Genomic DNA, 20802 nt, shown 5'->3' with positions numbered 1-20802 from the left:
TGGACCACGGATGCCCAGGGCAAGTGCAAAGGACGGAGTGACATTCGTGGGACTTACACACAGCAAGGCTGAGCTTGGCCCGGCCTCCTGGCCTGGCCGTGGGCACCTCAGGCCCTTCTGGTCCCCAAGCAGCCTGACCACAGCCCCTGACCCAAGGGACCAGCCTGCAGCCCCACAAGCTCTGCACAAGCAGGACAGCTTTTGCTGGGGCCCCAAGTCTCCGCTCCTGCGGCTGCAAGTCTCCCCCAAGCGCCTACCTCCGGGAGCACACAGGCAACGTGGACAGGTTGGGGGAGGCAGGCCTCCAAGCCCCTCTCCGGGAGAGGACTCAGAGCATGCACAGATGCAGACGGACAAGCATGCTGCCGCCCGGGGGCCCTGGTCCTGCCGCAGAGCCCCTCCCCACGCCCGCCGCTCGACACCATTGCTTCCGGGGCCGGCGCCGACCGCATGCACAGGACAGGCGGACACAGCTGCCCACACGCGGCAGGGCTGCACACTGCATTGGTCAGGGAGGGAGGCAGGCGGGAGGGAGACGGGGGGGGGCGCCCAGAGCAAGCAAGAGGACAGACGCTTCCACACACCCGACAGCAGACGTGGACAGAGAAGTGGAGGTGCGGACAAGGAGCCCACGGTGCAGAGGGCTGGGGTGGGGGTGGCTCTTCTACCGTCCCGTTTCCAGTCCGCCCTAAACCAGGCCTGTAGTGGGAAGGGGGAGCCGAGGGCCTCTGGCTCCGTGGCGTGTCTGGTGTGTCAGGACCGTGGGCAGCCCGGCACACACAGGACGGAGCTGCCTCCCGCGGGCGAGGCGCCGGGCCGGGGGGCCGTCCTCAGGTGCGTAGTAGAGGTGCTAGACTGGCGAGCCCCGCAGAAAGGGCTCCCCAGAGAGCGACGAGGACCCCAGAAGCCCCCAGCGCCCATTCTGGGCTTCCGAGCCCCTGGCCGGCCCCCCTCCTGCTTGGAGCAGGGCATCGTTTGGCTTGGGGAGAAAAGCATGTTGGCGCGGCCACGCCACGGTCAGCCGGAGGCCGTTTGGAATCACGGGGGGGTCGCGCTGCCAATCAGAATTGGGGCCCGGGGGGCCGGGGAGGGGGCGCCAGCCTCGCCCTCGCTCATCTAGAACCTCTAGTAAGCAGAGTGCTTGGCGCGGGAGGGGGGTGGGGAGCCGTGCAGCAACGGTCGGCGCGTGCGACACGCCCGCGATACCTAGAGTGTCCAGGGCAGCATCCACACAGGGACTCTCTGCACGGTCTGCCTTTACTGGAAATGAGGAGAGCACAGTTAGTCCTGGCACACGGCGGACGGACGCACGGGCCCACCGCAGGGCGGCTCTGGGCTCAGGGTCCACCAGCAGCACTTGGATCTGAGCAACGACACTGAGAGGGCCGCACATAAAGTCTCCCGCCGGCCTGGAAGAGAAAACAGTGCCCTATTTTTGGAGAAAAAAAAAAAAAATCCTGGGTTTTTTTTTCCTCCAAAAATACCTTTTCCTTCCAGAGTCAGAGTTTTGGGCCATGTCTTTTTAAAGATGTATTATTTTTTGCTCTATTCATGCCAACAAAAAAATAATACATGGGCAAGACTTTGCAAAAGGCTGGTTGTAGGTGGGCAGGATTCCGGAAAGCACACATTTTAGGGAGGAAAAACGTGCAGTCTGGTGTCACAAACCAGTCACCAAGGCTCCGCCAGGCCCCACCAGCTGCCCTCGGAAGTGGCCTCAGTTTACCCTGGAGGGAAGCTCAGGAAAGCGGCCTTGGGGGTGCGTGGATCTAAGGGGACTGTGGACGTCGGTTCCCCTGGGGCTCGGTGCTGAAGCCCTGGGCCGGCGGGCCGCACCTGCCGGCAGCTCCTTAGGAAAGCCCCACCAGGGGTCCACACTCCCCGAGAACCTGCCCTGGAGGCCCGCGATCTGTCTCTGCACCAGCGCGTGCACATTTCTGAGCAAAACTAAACACACAAGAGCCTTTCGTTTTCCTGGAGCCTCCCTCCCGCCCTCCACCTCCACAGCTGTTGCCGAGATAGCCGCCCTCACACCGTGGGTCCGAGGAACCAGACGCACCGACGCCCCCCCGCCCCCCCCCCCGCGGAAACCAGCTCCAGGCCTCCGTGCCCAGCGCCCACACAGGTAAACGCTGTGGCACCTGCCAGCACCCCAACAGGACCTCAGCAGCCACCAGAAAGGACACGCTCTGCTAGTCCCACGGGGTGAGCAGGTCAGGCTCCTCTGAGAGAGCTCTGTGTGGCCCGGGGGGCTGTGAGGGCCACGCCCCCCCACGAGCCACCATCCCCTCCAGGGGGCTTCCTCCCTGCAGGGTCCTCCCGGGGAGGGACCTGGGGTCCAGCTGTATCAGCAAGCACTCTCACGTGGGGGTGAGCATCCCTGTCACTCAGTATCCCCAGGACCCGACCCCCCAACACCCAGCAGCTCTGGCTGCTCACAGAAGCCCCTCAAATTTGGGGCAAATGCTCTTTCCCAAGGCACACCCTCACGTCAGCCACAGTCCCACCACAGCTGAAGACGGGGACCCTCGTGCTCCCCCTCCCAGGGCTCCGCAGGCCCGCACACAGCCCCCCCCACACCACCTGGAGGCTCTGTCCAGGGAAAGAGGACGACGGGGGGATGGTCTCTGCCTCCAACACCTTAGAAGGGCTCCAGCTCTGAGCAACCCCCCAACCAGCCTTGCTGTCTCTCCCAGCGCAGACACGGGGCCTAGAAGCACGACCCAGGGCCCCCCAACGCCCAATCTCCTGGGGAAATATTCCCGCCCCCCGAGTGTCAGAGCCTGAGGCACGGCTAACTGTACTCAGCGAAAACTGACACAGTCCCACGTGGCCAGTGGCCCCTGGACGGGGCAGTGTACCCAGAGAGCCAGACCAGAGCTGGAGGGAGCTGGGCTGCTGGCACCCACAGCCTCCCTGAGCACGGCCCCACGGGCTCGAGGGGGCAAGGACCCCCAGCTCAGGGGCTTTTCCTGCCCACAGAAGCCGACAGCAGGGCCCCGAGAGGGGCGGGCAGGCCAGCCCAGGGGGCCTGGGGACCACGTGGGTGGAAGGGCGCCCACAGACACTCCCCAAGACCAGACTGAACAGACAGGCACTCGGACACAGCACACTGCTGCCTTCAACAGAGGGACCCACACGGACACAGGGGCAAAGCAGCTGGAGAACGGGGGTCTCCTCCAGGCACAGGGGGAGGGGCAGTGAGAACCGGGGTGGGGCAGAGGGCAGGCCGGAGACACACCCAGAGCAGCACAGCCTGAGACCCGAGGCCTGGCCCCCCACACCCTGACCCTGACCCAGACGGCCTTGGCCTGACGCGAGCACAGCTGCAGTGGGTTCTGCCCAGCCAAAGGACCCCCACACCGCCGGGGCGCATGCCCACCGTGAGCCCGGACCGGGAGGGGGCCTCTCGGCGGCGGAGTGAGGGTCCCTGTGCCCACCCCATCCACCTGCCCAGACCGTCAGCGCCAGCAGGACCCTGGGGTACAGGTGGCAGGTAGTGGCCTGGCCACTACCGCCCGCCCACCACGGGGCGGGGGCAGGGGGCCGGGGGGAGCACACCCCCATGAGCACTTCCCAGAGCAGAGTCCCCTTGCCCAGCAGCCCTGGGACAGACCCACCCCCTCGTGGGCCCCAGTGGCAGAACAATTTCCTGCATCCCTACTATGCACCGGCTGCCGGAGAGAGGGTCTGCGGCTGCCCCGGGGGACGGGACAGAAATGCCGCCCTCCCGCACCCAGCTGATAAGTGTGCATCCCAGGGCCTCAGCCCAGGGTCCGCCAGGAGGAGGGCTGGGCCAGGCTGGTCCTCGGGGAAGCCACTGGGTCACGGGCAGGCAGGGACACACGACACACGGGGAGGAGACAGAGGAGTGGTGTGCGGAAAGCAGGGAGAGGGGAGCCACGGAACGTACCGGAGAGCCCGGGGGAGGGCTCCCGTGTGTCCTCACCTTGAGTCCTGCTTTCAGGGTCAGCCACCTCCTCCCCAAAGACAGACGGACGTGAAAGGGGCCCAAGAAGGGCAGTGACAAGATTAAAGGCACTTGGGGGGGCAGGCAAGAGTGTCCAAATTGGGGGGAGGGCAGGAGAGAGAGAGAGAGAGAGAGGCTGAGACGAGGGTCGTGGGGAGGGCAACGAGAAGCCGCATCAGGCCGGGGGGCCTCGGGTGGACGGGACAGAGCCGCGGGCCCGCCTCCCCCGGGCTCAGGGTGCGGCACGCGGAAGCGCCCGGGGGCCTGAGGAACTGGAGGCAGCCCCCTGGTCCCCCACACGCCAGGCAGAGCCTGGCACGCATTTCCCACTCCTCCCTGATGACGAGCACAGAGCTCTCCATGCCGGGTAAAGCAGCTTGGCCCCCTGGCAGCTTTCTGAGCCTCTGTGAAGGGTTCGTCCCCGTTGCTCCTCTGGCTCCAGGGTCACTCTTTTTGATTCCAGACATAGGCTGTCAGTCCCCTTTGGGGCACTCGGGGGACGGAGGAGGGCAGGGCTCAGCCTAACTCCAGCTCCACAAACTGAGTGGACAGCTGAGTCGCCTATGGCCCAGAAGGGCACTCACAGAGGGCAGCCGGACTCTGGCCCGGGGTCGGGGGACTGGGTGCTAGGGGACCCCGGGCTCAGAGGACTCAGCACAGTGACACACACGCAGGCTGGGGTCCACCAGACTTGACAGTCATGAAATAGCCGGGATTTTCCCTTGAATACAGGGAAACAGCAGATGGCTGTCCGCCCTTCTCTGCCCGCAGATACGGCCCCGGTCTCTAACTAGCCTGACAGCTAACCCACCTGCAGAGGCTGGGCAGGCAGACACAGAACTGGGGGGGTCCATCTCCACCAAAGAGGCGGGACGCAGGGCTTGAGAGTCTGGCCCTGACCCGGAGTGGGGGTGTTCACAGATCTGCTGCCTTAGGGCCCCAGGCTGGGCGGGCGGGCGGGCAGAGGGACCTGCCCTTCGGCTGCCCCACCCTGGAGCAGTGGGACAAGTTTGCTGAGCACAGGCAAAGTGATTTAAGGGCCCACAGCGCGGCCGGCGGGGTCCAGACACACAGTTTCACACGTGGGCACGCACAGACACGGAGGGACCAGCACGGCTCATGGCAACGTGCCCGGGCAGCAGGGGGCAAGCAGGCACTGACCTTGGAGAGGGCTCCGGCTGAGGCTCCTTCCTTTAAACAGAAGCGACAAAGCAGTTAGCAGCAGGCCCGCCAGGCACCCACCATGGTCCGCCCCACCTGGCGCCCACCTGAGGCCCACGCACCCCAAGAGCCCCTGGAGGGCCCAAGGAGGCAGGCCTGCAGGAGAGAGGGAATTCTGGAAGTGGTTATGGCCCCAGGTTTTAATGAGAATCACCAACATTAACTAAGTTTCACGGAGGAAGTGAGTGCAGATGGAAATGCTAACAGAGTCCGGCTTCCACAATCCGTGTTCGGGACAGACAGCTGCTCTGGTTCTTTCCACTGGGCTTCACGGGATCACTCTCCTCCGCGTGGTTCTCCCACCAAGAGCGAATGGCCACGGCCCTGGGACCGCGCTCAGCCCACCCTGCCCGTGGCTTGATGACGCCTACTGGCAACGTTCATCACGAGCAGGAATAGAAGGATGGAGGCTGGGACTGCACTCGGCGGATCCCCAGGACGACTGCAGGGGAGCCCGAGTGGGCTCTTTGGGGCACCCCCGAAACCTTTGCAGAGCACCTGGTGTATTGAGGCCACTGGCCGAACACCTGTAACTGAGGCGGCAGGAGGGCGTGCCCAGACGTCCTGCTTGGGGCTAGGGTCCCTGAGGACCGGCCCCAACCTCCTGGGCTCCCCTTTCCATGCGGTCCAGGGACACGGTGTGCAAAGGCTTCCGTGGGAACCCCAGCCCTGTGCTGCCCCATCCCACAGCCGCCCTGACCTCAGCCGCCAAGGGCTGCTTGCCGCGCATCCCTGTGTGTCCCTGGGACCACAGATCCGGTGGCTCCAAACAACAGGAATTTCCCTCTCAGTCCGGAGGCCAGAAGTCAGAAATCCAGGTGTCGCTCAGCAGCAACCCCCTCCCCGCCCCCAGGGCTGGGGGTTGGGTCCCCCTGCCTCTCCCAGCCCCTGGGGTCCCGGGCGCCCCTGAGCTTGTGGCCAAGTCGCTCTGGTCTCTGCTTCCTTGTCACACGGCCTCTCTTTTGTGTCTGTCTTTTCAGGACGGTGTCACCGGGTCTAGGGCCGCCCTAATCCAGGGTGACCGCATCTCAAGATCCTTAACTACATCTGCAAACCTTCCCTTTCCCCAAATTAGGTCCCATTCATGGTTCCAGCGCATGGATATATCTTTTGGGGGCCACCATTCAACTCACTACATTCTATGCCCCTTACACCCCAACACCCCAAAGTCTCAACCCATGACAGCATCAGCCCTATGTCCAAATCTCAACAAAAGCTCAGCGACTCAGAGAGTCCAGAATCCCAGCATCCCGGTCATCTGAACTGGGTGTGAGTGAGACTCTGGGGGTGATCCTTCCTGGGGTAAAAGTCCTCCCCAGCTGGGGACCTGTCGCCTCTAGAAAACCAGTGATCTGCCCCCAAAACACAACAGGACAGACACACCATCTGAACAGGGAGAAGTGGGAGGAATAAAGGTCACCAGTACCCAAAGTCAGGCCCAGGGGAAACCCCACTTGGTGACAAACGACCCAGTCCCCCAGGGGCCCCGGGACCCAGGCCTCAGCATGCTTGTGGCCACATGCCCCCATCTCTGCCTCCCTTCGTGTGGCCATCTTTGCTGTCTCTTATACAGACACTTATCATTGGACTCAGGGCCCATGCTAATCCAGAATGATCTCGTGTGGAGATCCTTTACTTAATAACATCTGCAAAGACTTTCCAAATAAGGTTTTGTTCGCAGGTTCCAGGGCGTGGACAAATCTCAGGGGGAGAGGCCAGGGCCACCACTCACCCCCCACGGCGGCTCCACCCCATGGACAGCTCTTCAGAGGCGGCAAACCGCTGGGGGCTGCCCTGGGCATGGGGGCCCAGGCGGCCGTCCCTCTGTCCACCCTCCTGTCAGGTGAGCCCTCCTCCCCTGCACACCTGGCTCTGTGCCCCCCACGCTCCAGAGTCACAGATTTTGGGATTACAAGAGAACCAGCAAGCGCCATAGTGGGTGCGTCCACCCAATGCTCCGGGGAGATGTGGGGCTGGCACTCCACCCCCGTATCCACCCCCCAAACCAGCCACCCTCTGGGGATGCGAGCCTCCACCGAGTCAGCAGAAATGGAAAACCACCAAGATCACCAGACCCCGGGGCATCCTGTAGCTGCCTGCCCCTCCCGAGGACCCCCCAGGAGCCCCTCTGCTGACCTGAAGGTGAGCCCAGATTTACTCTTGAGGTTCCGCAGCAGCTCCAGCTGGTTCAGGGGTGGGATCAGTCTGCGGCGAGAAGAGACACAGTGAGCTCCTGCCCGCCGGAGCCTGGGAGGCCCGCACCCCGGCTCTCACCAGCGTCCACTTCACACACAGTGCCTGCAGTGGTCATGCTGGGGGCATGGGTGTGGCCTGTCTCAGGCAGAGGGAGGGGAGAGCTCCCCGGCAACCGTGGCCCTGGGGGCCCTCTGCACCCTCTGGGCTGCATCTTTCATAGGGGCCGTGGCCCTGGCAGTGGGCATGACCAGCATGCACGGCAGAGGGGCAGGAATGCCCCCAGGCTGTCATGGAGGGCACGGACTGGGTCCAGAAGGTACCGGAAGACAGGTGGGGGGGCCTTCTACCCTCCCTTCTCCCTCTCCAATCCCTGAACACCCCAAACACCCCCAAGGGGCAGTACAGTTGCAAAGAGTACCCCTCTCTGCAAAGCTATGCCCTCTGCCAAAGTCAGGGCAGGGGCCAGGGTCCTAGAAAAGGGCTTTGCTGGGCAGAGAGAAGCCCACTCTGGGTGTGATGAGCTGCCTGGGCAGCTGGAGGAAAAGCCCCTGGATCTTTGGCAAGCTGGCCCGGCTCTGCTCCATGCCCCCTCCTCCCAGACCAGGTCACACCCACCGAGGACAAGCTCATGTCCAGCCCCCTGCCTGCAGGCTGGGCATCCACCCACGGTGGCCCCTGGGCAGCTCCAGCCAGAACTTTCATGGAAACCGAGAGGGTAATCGAGTCCTCACCTTGACACCAAGGCAGGGGACCTATAAACCCTGGGAGGTTCCTGGGAGACCCCCAGCAGCCCCCACCTCCAGCCACAGGACCGGGGCCTCACGGGGGACTCCAGTCCATCCCAACATCTGGGGCAAGCTCTATCCCTCACCCAGCCTCTGCCTGACTCAGGATCTCACTACTTTCTGCCCTCAGACACTTCTCATCTCATGTTGAGCAAACGCCCCTTGTCCTACTCGACCCCAGGCCCTGGTTGCTCCTTCTCGACGCAGCCCCCACCCGGATGACACCATCACGCTCTGACACCCTCACCCTGTCATCCCGACCCCACTGTGATCCCCCATCCCACTCGGTGACACTCTCACCCCGCTGCGACCCCTTCACCTCGCTCTGACACTCTCATCTATTCTGTGACCCCAACTCCTCTCTGGCATCCCCCACTCAAACCCTCAGCTTTGGAATCCCACGCACTCCTTTAAAACCACGCTCAAAGACCCCCACCCAGCCTCAGCCCCCAACCCTGTCCTCTATCCTTCTTGACCCTGGGCACCCCTGACCCGCCCAGGCCCGTGGGCCCCGGTCAAGCATCAGTGTCTGAGCCTCTACTTGGTGTGCAAGGGGGCAGCACTACTTCCCTGCACAGCTCGGCCTCACCTGCTAGCAGGTCTCCGCCTCCTCCTCTCCCTCCGCCCGCAGACCTGGCCGGAGCCCACCCTGCCTTCGCGGGTCACTCAGTGGCTCCCCAGAGCCCCCGAGTCGAAGGATCGCTGCCCCCCCGGAAGCCATGGCACTGACAGCCAGCCTCCTAGTCTCTGGCTTTGCTCCGTGCCCCCCCCTTCCCGTCCAGCTTCCTGATGGCAGTGCCGCCCCCCACCGTGGGTCCTGCTGTTTGGTCCAGCTCAGCTCCCTCTGGAGACCTCTCTCTCCTCTCCCTCCTGCTCGCTCTTCCCTCCCCCGGCCCCTCCTCCTCCTCCAGGGCCCGCCCAGTCCTAGGGGCCAAGACTAAGCAGGAGGTGTGGGCAGTCAGGTTGGCTCACACCACGTGCACAGGAGAGGCCCCAGGGCTGGACAAGGGGACAACACTTGCCTCCCCACTGCCCCTCAACCACCCACCCATGGGCCTGCAGCAGAGACCCTGGACAGCCCCCCCACACACACACAGGTCCAAGATTAGGGACACGCAGATAGGATGTCATGCCTTGGACACACAGCAGCAAGGCACGGAACACGGATGGGCAGGGCCACAGCAGGGGCGTGCACGCACCACACGTGAGGGCCACACACATGGCCCCCACCCCTTCGGGGGTGGTCGTGGAGGACGAGAGTGCAGTGTGCCGACGGGAGTAGGGGACGTGTCGGGGGCATCCCACAGGACAGAGCAGCGGCTGGTCAGGGGTCAGCCGGCTCCGAGGGGACCAGCTCAGAGTCCAGTCACCCAGGCCGAGGTGGGGAGGGCCTGGGACTGGCTGAAGAAGATGGACCAAGGGAGGGTAGGAGGAGCCTCGAGCAGGGTACCCCCCAACTGCCGGGCAGCCTGGAGCCCCAGGAGCCCAGGGCCAGCTCACAGGGGAGGACGCTGCCCCCCGCCCGCCTTCTCCTCTGAGCGAGGCCTCTGGGGTATGCAGCCAGTAAAAGGCAGATGCTGGGGTGGAGATGCCCGTGGGGCTCAGCACCCTTCTCCTTTCCGAGAACAGAGGGTTAGCGGTCTAACACAGTTCCCACGCAGGGCGCCACAGGCCAAGAGCTTCTGCCCAGGAAACCCCGGCTCGGTGTACACGGGGAGAGGGTGGACCCTCGCTCTGCAGGCCTGTGTGTGGATGCCCTCACCCAGCACCGCCCGCACCCCTCCCTCAGGGAAGGGCCTACAGAGGAGCTGCTCTGTGCGTGGGGTAGGATTTCCTGTTGCAGCTCAGCACCCCCACTCTGGGCAAGTGACCCCCTTTCCTCCCTGCAGCAGGAGTGAGAGCTCCACGCCCCCCTCCCCTGCCCCGTGCAGACACAGTGATCCCGGACAGCACACAAGGACCACAGGCCCTCGGTGCTCCCAGGTCCAGAGAGGGAAAACCCAAACAGCACCAGAGGCCAGCTGCCTGCTGGGAACGGGATGCCCTCCCCCAGCTGGGATGGAGGAAGGCCCATCTCCACCAGCTCTGTGCCCTGCGGGCAGGGGAAGAGGTGCAGGGGAGGGACGCGGGGACTGAGACAAGGCAGGAAGCAGGACAAGGAACAGAAGACAAAGTAGGACAGACGGATCCAGCCTCAGAAAGCAGCTGACGGGGGCGGGGACGGTCAGAGAGGGAGCCGGGCTCCAGGCAGGGGCCGTGGGGAGAGCGGGGCGGTGCCTGTGCCCGACGTGGGGAACACAGGCTGGGCACGGGTGCAGGGGTGCTGGCCAGCAGCCCTGCTCTGCAGACCGGGGGGGCGGTCCGGGGGGGCGGTCCGGGGGGGGGCTCCGGGGCAGCCCTGTACCAGCCCCAGACAGAGAACAATCACACCATACACGCTGTCCGTCCCATGCATCTCCTACCTGGAGGCCCCGTAGGTTTGAGTTTGCGAGCTTTCAAGTGTTTTCACACACACACAAAGGGAAAAGAACGGAAATTTTAAAAGAACGGGATAAGAAAAAGAAAATGAACCAAATGGTCAAGGAAAGTGGGGGAAACAACAGAACAAAGAAAATTAGCAAGAGGGTCCGCCCTGCTCAGGCCCGAGGGCTGGGGCACGGGGCTGGGAAAGCAAGAGCCTTCAGCATTCCCAGGGAAGGTGTGTGCCCCTAAGTGGAGTGTTCCAGAAAGTGCCCGGTGGGATGGGTGCTGAAGGAGGGGTGGGGCCGCATCCCCTGCCTGGCCACCACGGACTTGGGGATCCTCAGGGGGGATGCTGGCCCAGCCTAGAACCTCGCCCCACGCCAGCTGCCCAGCCTAGGGTGGAAACCTCTAGGGCAGGTAAGGGACTTCCTTGGGCTGGGAAGCCCCAGGGCTCAGCTTCACCCCCCAGGCGAGGGCAGGCCAGCAGGGTGGTGTTCACCCCAAGGGTCCCCAGCCCCTCTCACCTCAGACCTTGTTCTAAGCCAGAGCCTGGCACAGACATACCCTGGGGGTGGCCACACGCTCGCTCTGGGCTGCCACCCGCCCTCAAGAAAAGGTGGGAAGCTGCCTGCTGGCGACCCCGCGGCCTCCGGGGCCACTGGCTCGGCCCCCACCAGCGGCCCCCATCGAGGGCTTCCGGCCCTCTCCTCCCACCGCAGGGCACCTGTGTGTTGTCTGTGTGCTCTGTGCGGGGGTGGGGGGGCCTGCAGCCCCGGGCAGGGGTCTCCTGGCCCTGGAGCCTCGACATGGCCCTTCCCCCACACTGTCCTTGCCGAAGGACAGGGTCAAGGTTACCCTTCCACTTCCAACACTCTGGGGCCGGCCCTGCGGGGCGGGGCTCCACACTGTGGGCCACGGCCAGATGCAGCCGGCATTTACCTCCAGGAGCTCTGGGGAGGAGGACCTGTCTTCGCAATGCTCACAAACAATGCGACCGACAGCAAGGAAGCTAAGCAAAGGGGTGGATGGAGGTGAGAAATAAGAGGCACGAGCTATAAAACAAAGAACAAAATTAATACTGCGAAATAAATCACACACAGAACTCCTTGAAAAGTACATACGTTGTTTAAAAAAAAAAGAAAAATCGATGGGAATCATGAGTAACAAAAAATGGGGTTTCGGAACAAACAGAAAATGAAACCCCGGCGAGGCAGCGCACGCAGGCGGCCGCGGCGGGTACCTGTACATGGGCATGGTCACAGTGCGCTCGTAATACTGCCACGTGGAGTGCAGGTCCGTGCGGGACAGATTGGTGGCGTAGAACCTCCAGGCCGACTGCAGAGGGGAAGCGGCGAGGGTCAGACGCCTCCCTGCGCTCCCCGCCCCTGCACATGCCCCCAGGCCCAGCCCCCCCGCCAGCCTCAGTTCACCCTTTGTAGGCCGGACACACGCCACTGCAGCCAGCCTGACCTGCCTTCCCTGCCACTGGTGGTTGTGACCTGTCCTGGCGGTCCCGCCTGCTCCCCCAACCCTCAGGGGTAGGTCACACTGGGTATATACACGGGTGACCCCCGGAACCGAGGCCAGGGGGCAGAGCCAGGGACAGGCGCAGCGCTCCTCCCCAGCTCCTCCCCAGCTCCCCAGGCGCCTCGCTCCTCCCCAGCTCCTCCCCAGCTCCCCCCCAGCTCCCCAGGGCGCCTGGCTCCTCCCCCCGGGCAGTGGCGGGGTGCTCAGTGAGGGAGGGAGCCTGAGCGCAGCGCCGGCTGCTGGGCTCCCGGACCGTCCTCAGCGGGCAACTCGGCGCACAGGTGTGCTTCCGGCGCACAGGTGTGCTTCCGCTGCTGCGCAGCCGCCCTCACAGCTGGTTGCGGGAGCCCCGCCCCCGCCAGCCCGCGGCGCCCACCTGCGCCCACCTGCGCCCCGCCCTCTGCGCTGGACGTCCCCGCTCCGCGCGACCACACAACACCCGGCCTGTGGTGACCGGTATCAAGACCTCTGCAAGACCCCTTGGCTCTTTTTCATGATCGAATAATATTCAATTGTACCAAACACCGTATTTTGTTCACGCACAAGACGCGCGGCTGCTTTCCGCCTTCCCCCACCGGAAATAGCGCCGCTGCAAACATCGTGGAAAAGGTTTTGGTTGAACATCGGTTTTCAGTTCTTTGGGGTCTGTACGGGGGGCGGGGGCTGCCGGGTCCTCAGGTAACGCAGACCCCCGAGGGACCACCCCACCGTTCTCTGCGCCGCTTGCACCCCGCGACCAGGCGCGCGCCCCGCGACCAGGCACCGGGGCTCCAACTTCTCCGCATCCCCTCCAGTTCTTTCCTACATTTCTCACTTCAGTCGCCCCAGGGGGTGTGAGGACACCTCGTTATGGTTCTGACTTGCATTTCCCTGATGACAAATGATGGGGAGCATTTATCTCACGTGCTTATTAGCCATCCCTAGGTCTCCTTTGGAGAAATGTCTGCTCAAATTCATTTCTAAATTGGTCTTTTTGCTCCTGAGTTGTGGGAGTCCCTTATGTGTTCTGGATACTAGATTCTTACCAGAAATATGACGTGCAAATATTTTCTCCCATTCCGTGGGTTAGCTTTTCACTTTCTTCACAGTGTCCCGTGAAGCACAAAAGTTTTGTATTTTATTTTTTAAATATTTTTTATTTTTTATTAGAGAGACTACAAGCAGGGGGAGCGGCAGGCAGAGGGAGAGGGAGAAATGTGGGTCTGGATCCCAGGACCCCAGGATCATGACCTGAGCTGAAGGCAGACGCTTAACCATCTGAGCCACCCAGGTGCCCCAAAAACGTTTTAATTTTGATAAAGTCCCATGTATTTATTTTTTTCTCTTTTGCTTATGCTTTAGGTTTCCTATCTGCGAAACCAACGCCATGGAAATTTACACCTGTTTTCTTCTAAGAACCTTAGAGTTTGGCTCTTATATTTAGGTTTTTGACCCATTTTGAGTTAATTCTGTTTAAGAGTCTAACGTTATTCTTTTAAAATTGGATATTTGGTCATCCCAACACCATTTGTGGAAGAGACTATTCTTTCCCGTTGGAGGTTTGCAACACCGTGGTTTGAGACTTGTTTTGTGGCCCCAAATATGGCCCATCCTGGGGAATGTTCCCTGTGCTCCGGGCAAGACGCGCTGGGCTGTCCCGGGGATGTCTACAGGTGCGGCTGGCTCCTGGACCGGGTCTTCTGCTTCCTGAGCTCTTCCATCCAGGATGCGAGTGGGGCGTCCACGTCTCCAGCTCTTATCGTACAAACGTCTGTTTCACCCCATAATTCTGTCAGTTTTTGCTGCATATACTTTGGGGTCCTGCGTTAGTGTGTACGTGGTTGTCACTGTTCCTTGTGGACCGACTCTTCTGTCAACGTGTCCTGACCCTCTTTGTCTCCCGTCACAGGGTCGGACGCAGTCTAGACCGTGGCCCTCGGAGGCCACGGTTCCCGGGGAACATCTCTCTCCTTTCTTGTACTTTCAGCCTGTCACTGTCCTGGGGCCTGGGGTGAGTCTCCCACAGACAGCATACGGCCGGGTAGATTTTAAATCTGTTCTTCCCCCTCTGCCTTTCGATTGGGAGAGTTCAATCCATGTCCGTGTAACGTGGTTACGGACAGGCCTCCTGCTGCGTGTGCTTCTGAGCGCCCCCCCCACTGCCTTCCTGGGGGGTCAGGTTTTCCCTTGCCCTTTCCTGAAGTTTTAAAAGCTGTTTTCTGCATGTCACCTGTGGATGACGACTGGCGTCTCACACCCACAGGAGTCTAGTCTGAATGCGCGCCCGCCTCTCCGCAACAGCTCACAAGCTCTGCTCCCCGCCCCCATCCGCCCCCCACTCCGTGCTGTGACCGCTAGCAATCACGGCCGATTCGCCGGGAGCCAGAAATGGGGCTCTGTGAATGCTGCCTCGTGCATTCATCCTTTAAATCACATAAAGAAACAAGAGATGAGTTTTTCAAAAACATGCCGCTACTCCTTTGATATTTGTCCACCGGTGACCTTTTACCGTCTGCATGCCCGGCGGCCACTCCAGCCCTGAGACAGTTTCCAGGTAAAGCCCTGAGCTGACCCTCTGGGGGCTGTCAGAGGTCAAAGCAAACCACCACACTTCCAGAACGAGGTGCACTTCTGCCTCCCCGGACACCAGCAGCCACGCCAGGAGTGCCCCAGGGCGGGGGGCAGATGGCGGGGGGCAGGGCTGGGGCGGGGGGAGGGGCAAGGCTGGGGGAGGGGGCCGGCAGGGGCATTTAGACCCACACGCTCCCAGCTGGGCGGCAGCTCTCAGGCGCACGCCCCTGGCTGATGTAAGATTTTGATTCAGTTCCTGAGAACTGAGAAGTAGGATGCCCCCGAGGACGACCCCATCTTTAAAAAGGAAAGACGCGGGAGGGCGGGGCTGTGTCCACCGGCTCCCCAGCTCTGGAGAGGGGCCCTCGGGCAGCCTGCTGCTCGGGCGCCCCAGCTCAGGAAGTACAGCTGGACCCCGAGGGGCCTCTGAGCCCCAAGCAGTGGGATGGGCTGCGTGGCTCCCTGAGTGGGGTCTCCACGGAGCATGGCTGAGCCAGCACACCGGCCCACACGGGACAACGGCCACGGCCCGCGCTGTCACAGCTGCAGGCCTCAGGCCTCTGTGCTGGTTCCCAACACACTGCCCTGACGTCCCCGCCCACCGTGCTCCTGCAAAGGGCTGTGGCCCGTCCACACAGGGGAGACACCGGGGCTCCGCTCCCAGACGGGGAAGGAGCCCGCCGGGAACTCCCCTGGTCCCGGGGGGCCCACCTGGACTCACCTGGATCAGGCCCGCCGCGGGGTTCCGTCTCTTCTCAAAGTGCTTCTGCCGATGTTGCTCTTGAACTTTCAGAGCAAAGCCAGACCCCAAAATGCCCTGCAAGTCATCAGAGTCAGACCATGTGCCGGGGGCCACAGCCCCCACTCCCACCCTGGCCTGTACATGCTGGGGGCCTCGTGGGCTCTGCCTCCCCACCTCCTCAGTCCCTAATCACGTGGGGATCTAGCTGGGGGAGAACACTTGGATTCAGGGTAAAGGAAACCTCTGGCTTGCAGGAGCATGGCAGCGCCCACCCGGAACATGCCCGGACCCAGAGATCATCCTCCTTCTTGACTGTCCGCACTGAAGCAGGTGCAGGCCCAGGTTCTTGGTGAGCAGCCACGTGGGAGAGCAGTGTCCCCCCACCAGCCACCCCTCTGCCCTGCCCCTTCTGTGAGGGTCCCCTAGAGACCTGACGAGGGATCCGTGTCACCGCAAAGCACTGCTCTTGGCCACAAGGACCCTACTGGCCAGTCCCATAGGGCTGGGAGGCCCAAGAGTGACCGACAGATGCCACAGCTTGAGGACGGTCAGAGTGCTCCCACGGTGCGTCACGGAAGCCACCAGCCCCCAGCCAGGGCAGCCCTGAAAGGGCGCCTCTTTGCACCAGACCTGCCGCCTCAAGCTCCTGGGGTGCTGGGGACCCTGCTGGGAGCAGTGCTCCTGTCCCATGGACCCAGGTGGGCAGGTGCCTGGGGCTGCACGTGGCCCCCACCAAGGGCAGGAAGGGGCAGCAGGACTTACCGCGGGAAGAGCAAAGAAGGAGACGCCAATGAGGGTGAACGTTGCAGCCAGGAGCCTCCCGTTCCAGGTCTGGGGGTACTTGTCCCCGTAACCAATGGTCGTCAGGGTGATCTGTGGGACAGCAAGGCCGGTCACTCAGCCAGGCCTGGCAGCGACCACCGTGGAGGCCATGACCCTGACCTGGACGCTCTTCCTAGCGCCCAGGGGTCTTCCACAAAGAGCTGCCCTCAGGACAGGCTGGACAGGCACAGAGGCCAGCCCTCCCACGCCACCAACACGAGGCCCAGTGAGGCCAGGGCCCACATCCCCGTCCTTCATCCCTGCAACAACCATCCCCAAACTCTCCGGATCCCTCCTCTTGCCCCACATTCCAGGGCGGGGTGTGGGGTCACCGGGAGCCTCTCTTCCCACTCCACACCCGTCAGAGCCTCCCACGGAGGGGGCAGGCGGCCGCTCTGGGCTCAAGGTCGGGCAGCAGCCAGGAAGCCCAGAAAGAACCAGCAGCTGGGCAGGGATGGGGCTGAGCAGGAACCACAGGCCGGGGGACAGACGACGGAGACAGGATGGGGGCCTTAGGAGGGTGACTTAGAAGCGGAGGCCAGAAGTGCGGGAAGGGCCCTCCCCCAGGTGCGGCTGGAGCGTCAGCTGCCCCAGCGCAATGCGGGGAGCAGGACGGGCCTCCTTGGTGCACAGCGGGGAGGCCAATGCCCATGCACAGGGCCCTCAGGCACACAGGAGGGCCTGCTGCCCACGGGGCGAGCCCCAGGTGGCTCCCACCAGACCTGCCAATGGGGGCGGGCATCTGCCAGCACCCCTGGGGGCCGCCCCCCACACTCCAGTGCACAGAGCCCACCTAACCCCCACCGTGGAGTCTGGGAAACAACACTGGATAAATCACGGCAGGGACTTCTGGGCCTGTGTGCACACAGTGAGAAACAGGGCACCGTCCCCATTCGGGCCTGCGCAGAAGGTTCTGGAAAGGCAACAGTAATGAGGAAGGGCAGCCGGGAGTGGGCATGGGCCAGAAGGGGATCCACTCCTCACCACAAAATCCCCCGGTCAGAACTTCACCAAGTGCGATTACCAAGGTTTTCAGTATAAGAGTATTTTTAAAAAAGACAAAAGACACTTCAAATCACCACTCCCTCCAAAAACTCTGCTGGGTAACAGCTGAGGTTGTGGAAAGGAGCCCCAAGGGCAAGAGTAGGACCTGGAGGACGGGGCTCAGGGCCAGGAGGCAGGAAGAAACCCAGAGTTCGCAGGACGGGAGTCTGGGTGAGAGACCCCAGCCCCAGCGAGCCCCTCCTCCACTCCAGGGCAGGAGTGAGGGACAGACTGGAGGGGGACGGACTGGCTCAGGGGTCCAGGTGGCAAAAGCACGTGCACAGGGGGACGCCTCCCTGAGGTCCCCGTTCCAGAAGCGCATGGGAGTGGGTCCCCGAAGTGCCCGCAGGGAACAGCCACGCACCCTCCGTGGCCCCCGGCAGCTGGGGTGCAGGGAAGTGGGACTTCCACAGACACTCGGGTCTCAGAGCCATCGGCCTGCTCCTCCAAAGTGAGGGCAGACTGGGGTGGGCTTGGGAGGGACCCAGGGCGGGGACCCCCCAACACCGGCCAGGGCCCCCCATAGCTGTGCAGGCCTGCAGAGCAGAGGGAAGGGGGCTCAGGCAGGACGTCTTTCTAGAATGACGAGGACAGCGGAGGAGCCGAACCTCACTCTATCACAGCACCAAGTGGATAATTAAGGTCTAACGCTTCCATCGGGGAACAGCAGCATGAGCATGTAATTTGGGAATATGGAGGTAAACCCCCAACAAAAGCCTCCCCACAGGCAGGAAGGGGCTGCACGTTCACTGTTACCTGCCCACTGTTTATTCGTCCTGTTTACATCTATGCAAAGCACTACTTCGGTCAAACACTCAAAAAAGAGTTTCGATTCAGTTCTCCAAGATGGGAGGACTGGTCCATGCATAAGGCCGGGGGCGGGACAGGCCGCGTCACCAGCCACTGGCCCAGGGCCCGCCCCCGCTGCTTCCCGCACAGCTGGATCAGAGGACAGATTCCAGGCCTCCCGGCAATCAATACAATAATTACAAATAAATTGCATTCTCACTTAAATGCGGGGAAAAGCTACACATTCCTTCTCCCCGTTAGATGTGAAGTATCTGCCGAAGGCCACACAGCCAGCTTCTGTGGAAGGGGGTCTAGAGTCCCAGGAGGCAGTGGCCCCGTAGGACCCTCCATGCACCCCCAGGCCAAGTGCTCAGCTCCCTCAGGAAGAGCCCCACAAAGGAGGGACCCTCCAGCGCCCTGCCTGGGGACATCTGTGGGCACGGGCCAGGAGAAGCTGGGCCAAGCTCCGTCCAACTACTGGGGGTGAAGCCCGCAGGGCTCAGCCTGGTCCCCACAAGGCACACTCCACAGACACGGGGCCGTCCCCACTCAGGGTGGCCCAGGAAGAGGCGGGTGACAGGAGAGGGGCCGTCCAGGAGCCTGGGAGTTGGGCGGCCGTGAGCAGGGGCTGTGGGTCCAAAGGCTCCAGACCTCCCCTGGGTGGGGCAGCCTGGAAGGTGGAGCCCAGGAGAGCCAGGGGCTCCGGTGTCCCTTTTTCAAACTGTCCTGTCCCTCCCGCCCCCTCCTCCCCTCCAGCACAGAGGTCTCACACACAGATGGCCAATAAGGAAGGAAGGTCGATGACCAGCCAGAGCCAGGCACAGGCTCCCTGGGAGCTGGGCCTCTGTCCACCTGCACGCCCGCCATGCACCCCCACCGCTGCCAGCCTGGGCATCCTGCTTACGACTGGCCAACAGGTGGCCCCAGAGAGACACCTCCAGCCGGAGAGAGCCCTCCTGGGGTCCATGCCCGGGGGGCAGAGGGCACATATTGGGGGGGGGCGGTGCAGACGGTGGGCAGGACAGGACCCCCAGGGAAGGACGATGACCCCAGCGGCCAAGACTCACCAGGCCCCACCAGAGGGCGTCAGCATAAGTGTCAAAGTGATCATTCTCCCCCTTCTCAGCCAAATACACCAGAAAGGAGGCCAGGATGAGGCACAGGAAACCGATGTACCAGGCAGTCACCAGCTCCTAGAAGAAAGGCTCACGTCACAGCCGCCCGGCCCCAGCAGGCAGCGTCCTGCCCAACCCATCCCTGGCAGCGCGGAGGGCCCACCACCCTGGGCAGGCGTGCTATGGGCTCGGCGTCTGCAGGGCTGTGTCCCCACAGAGCCCCCAGCCACCCAGGCCAGCACCTGCTGGGCTGCGTGGCCCTGGGCACAGGGCGGGGGGCGGGCGCCTGGTTTTCTAGTCCCAGCGCTGGGTGGTCCCTGGACCTGGGCGCCCCCCACGCGGAAGCCCAGCACACCCCATCCCCCAGGCTTGGAGCGCTCCCCCAGCAATCAACAAGCATTCAGGCTGCACTTGGGACAATCTCCCTGAGCGTGGAGGAGGCTCCTGGAGGGGCTGGGGGGCCAGCATCTCAGCACTTTGGGGACCGACACCCACCCTGTCCACCAACCAAGCCCCCAGCTCAGGGCTCAGACACCGAGGATCGCCGAGCTCCTGTTGGGGTGCAGGGCTGCAGGCCCCTCACGCGGCCACCTCGAGCCCAGCCTCCAGGGGCCGGTGTCTGGAGGTACCGACCCCGCGCACCCACCGACCGCAGAGCACGCTGCGGAGCGGCTGCTCCAGACAGAGCCGAGCGGGACGCGCAGCTCACGGGAAGACGCCGGGAAAGCGGGGGTGGGCTGGCTCCTGTGTGCCCTGACCTGGACCCCATCCAGCAGGGCCTGGGACCCACACGGCACCGCTCACCTTGCTGTGGGCATAGACCACGGAGCCCAGCAGCTTCCAGGTGCCACCACGCCGGTCCATGCGGATCATGCGCAGGATCTGCAGGAACCGCAGGCTCCGGAGCGCCGACGTGGCGAAGACGTTGCCCTGGGAGCCAGCGGCCAGCACGGCGATGGAGGCAATGAGCACCATGATGTCTGCGGGAGACGGCGGGGCTCGAGGCAGGGCTGGCCCCCTGCACCTCCATTTCTGGCTGCAGGCGACGGGGCCCCCAGGATGATGGACAGACGGACGGGAGGCACATGCAAAGGGCCAGCAAGGGGACAGCACTACTGTCCACCCCGCCCAGCCCTGCCCTGGGCAGCAGCTGTCCCGCCCCCCTCCCCTCCTCCCGCCGCTCAGGCGGTGTTCACCACAGGCGCGGACGCCAAGAGGGCAGGTGGGAGAAACTTCTGGAAGCAGCCAGTCCGCAGTCTCGGCCTGCCTCCGGGCCAGCATGCACACTCGGCTTCTCGGGGGCTGGCAGCCGGCCTGCACCCACTCCGGCCTCACCTATCACACAGAAGGGCTTCCGGGCAAACTTGAGCCGCCCCCGCCAGCCGCGGTACCGACAGCAGCAGCCCGCCGCCCAGATCCGCACGAAGTACTCCACGCCGAACACCACGATGGTCACGATTTCCTGCAGGAGAGGCCGCACTGAGCCACGTGCCGGCCGGGGCAGGGCAGGGACCGAGCCGCTGCTGGGAGGAGGGGGGGTGGCCCGTCCGGGGGGGCCGGTGTCAGTGGGGGGGGGTC

General features: G+C 63.3%; 1 protein-coding gene across 15 annotated transcripts in view; it reads right to left on the bottom strand.

Moving 5' to 3' along the window:
• KCNQ2 (potassium voltage-gated channel subfamily Q member 2) overlaps positions 1–20802 on the bottom strand; it is a 54128-nt gene that overhangs the window by 16526 nt on the left and 16800 nt on the right. For 8 of the 15 annotated variants that reach the window (XM_081832418.1, XM_081832419.1, XM_081832424.1 and 5 more), the window contains exons 3-11: positions 20560–20686; positions 20029–20204; positions 19177–19302; positions 16217–16327; positions 15434–15529; positions 11876–11970; positions 10635–10664; positions 7328–7396; positions 5132–5161 (exon numbers count right to left, since the gene is read on the bottom strand). In XM_081832418.1, the coding sequence (XP_081688544.1) occupies positions 5132–5161; positions 7328–7396; positions 10635–10664; positions 11876–11970; positions 15434–15529; positions 16217–16327; positions 19177–19302; positions 20029–20204; positions 20560–20686 (860 nt within the window). Of the gene's footprint in view, positions 1–1206; positions 1261–1319; positions 1410–5131; positions 5162–7327; positions 7397–10634; positions 10665–11875; positions 11971–15433; positions 15530–16216; positions 16328–19176; positions 19303–20028; positions 20205–20559; positions 20687–20802 lie in introns of all 15 variants that reach the window. The other 7 variants (XM_081832415.1, XM_081832422.1, XM_081832416.1 and 4 more) reach the window with 4 other exon arrangements.

This window comes from Leptonychotes weddellii, chromosome 10, assembly GCF_054177405.1.
Source record: "Leptonychotes weddellii isolate Sample4059 chromosome 10, ASM5417740v2, whole genome shotgun sequence".
Lineage (NCBI taxonomy): Eukaryota > Metazoa > Chordata > Mammalia > Carnivora > Phocidae > Leptonychotes > Leptonychotes weddellii.
Note: the sequence above shows the minus strand (reverse complement) of the source record. Positions and strands in the feature narration are given on the sequence as shown.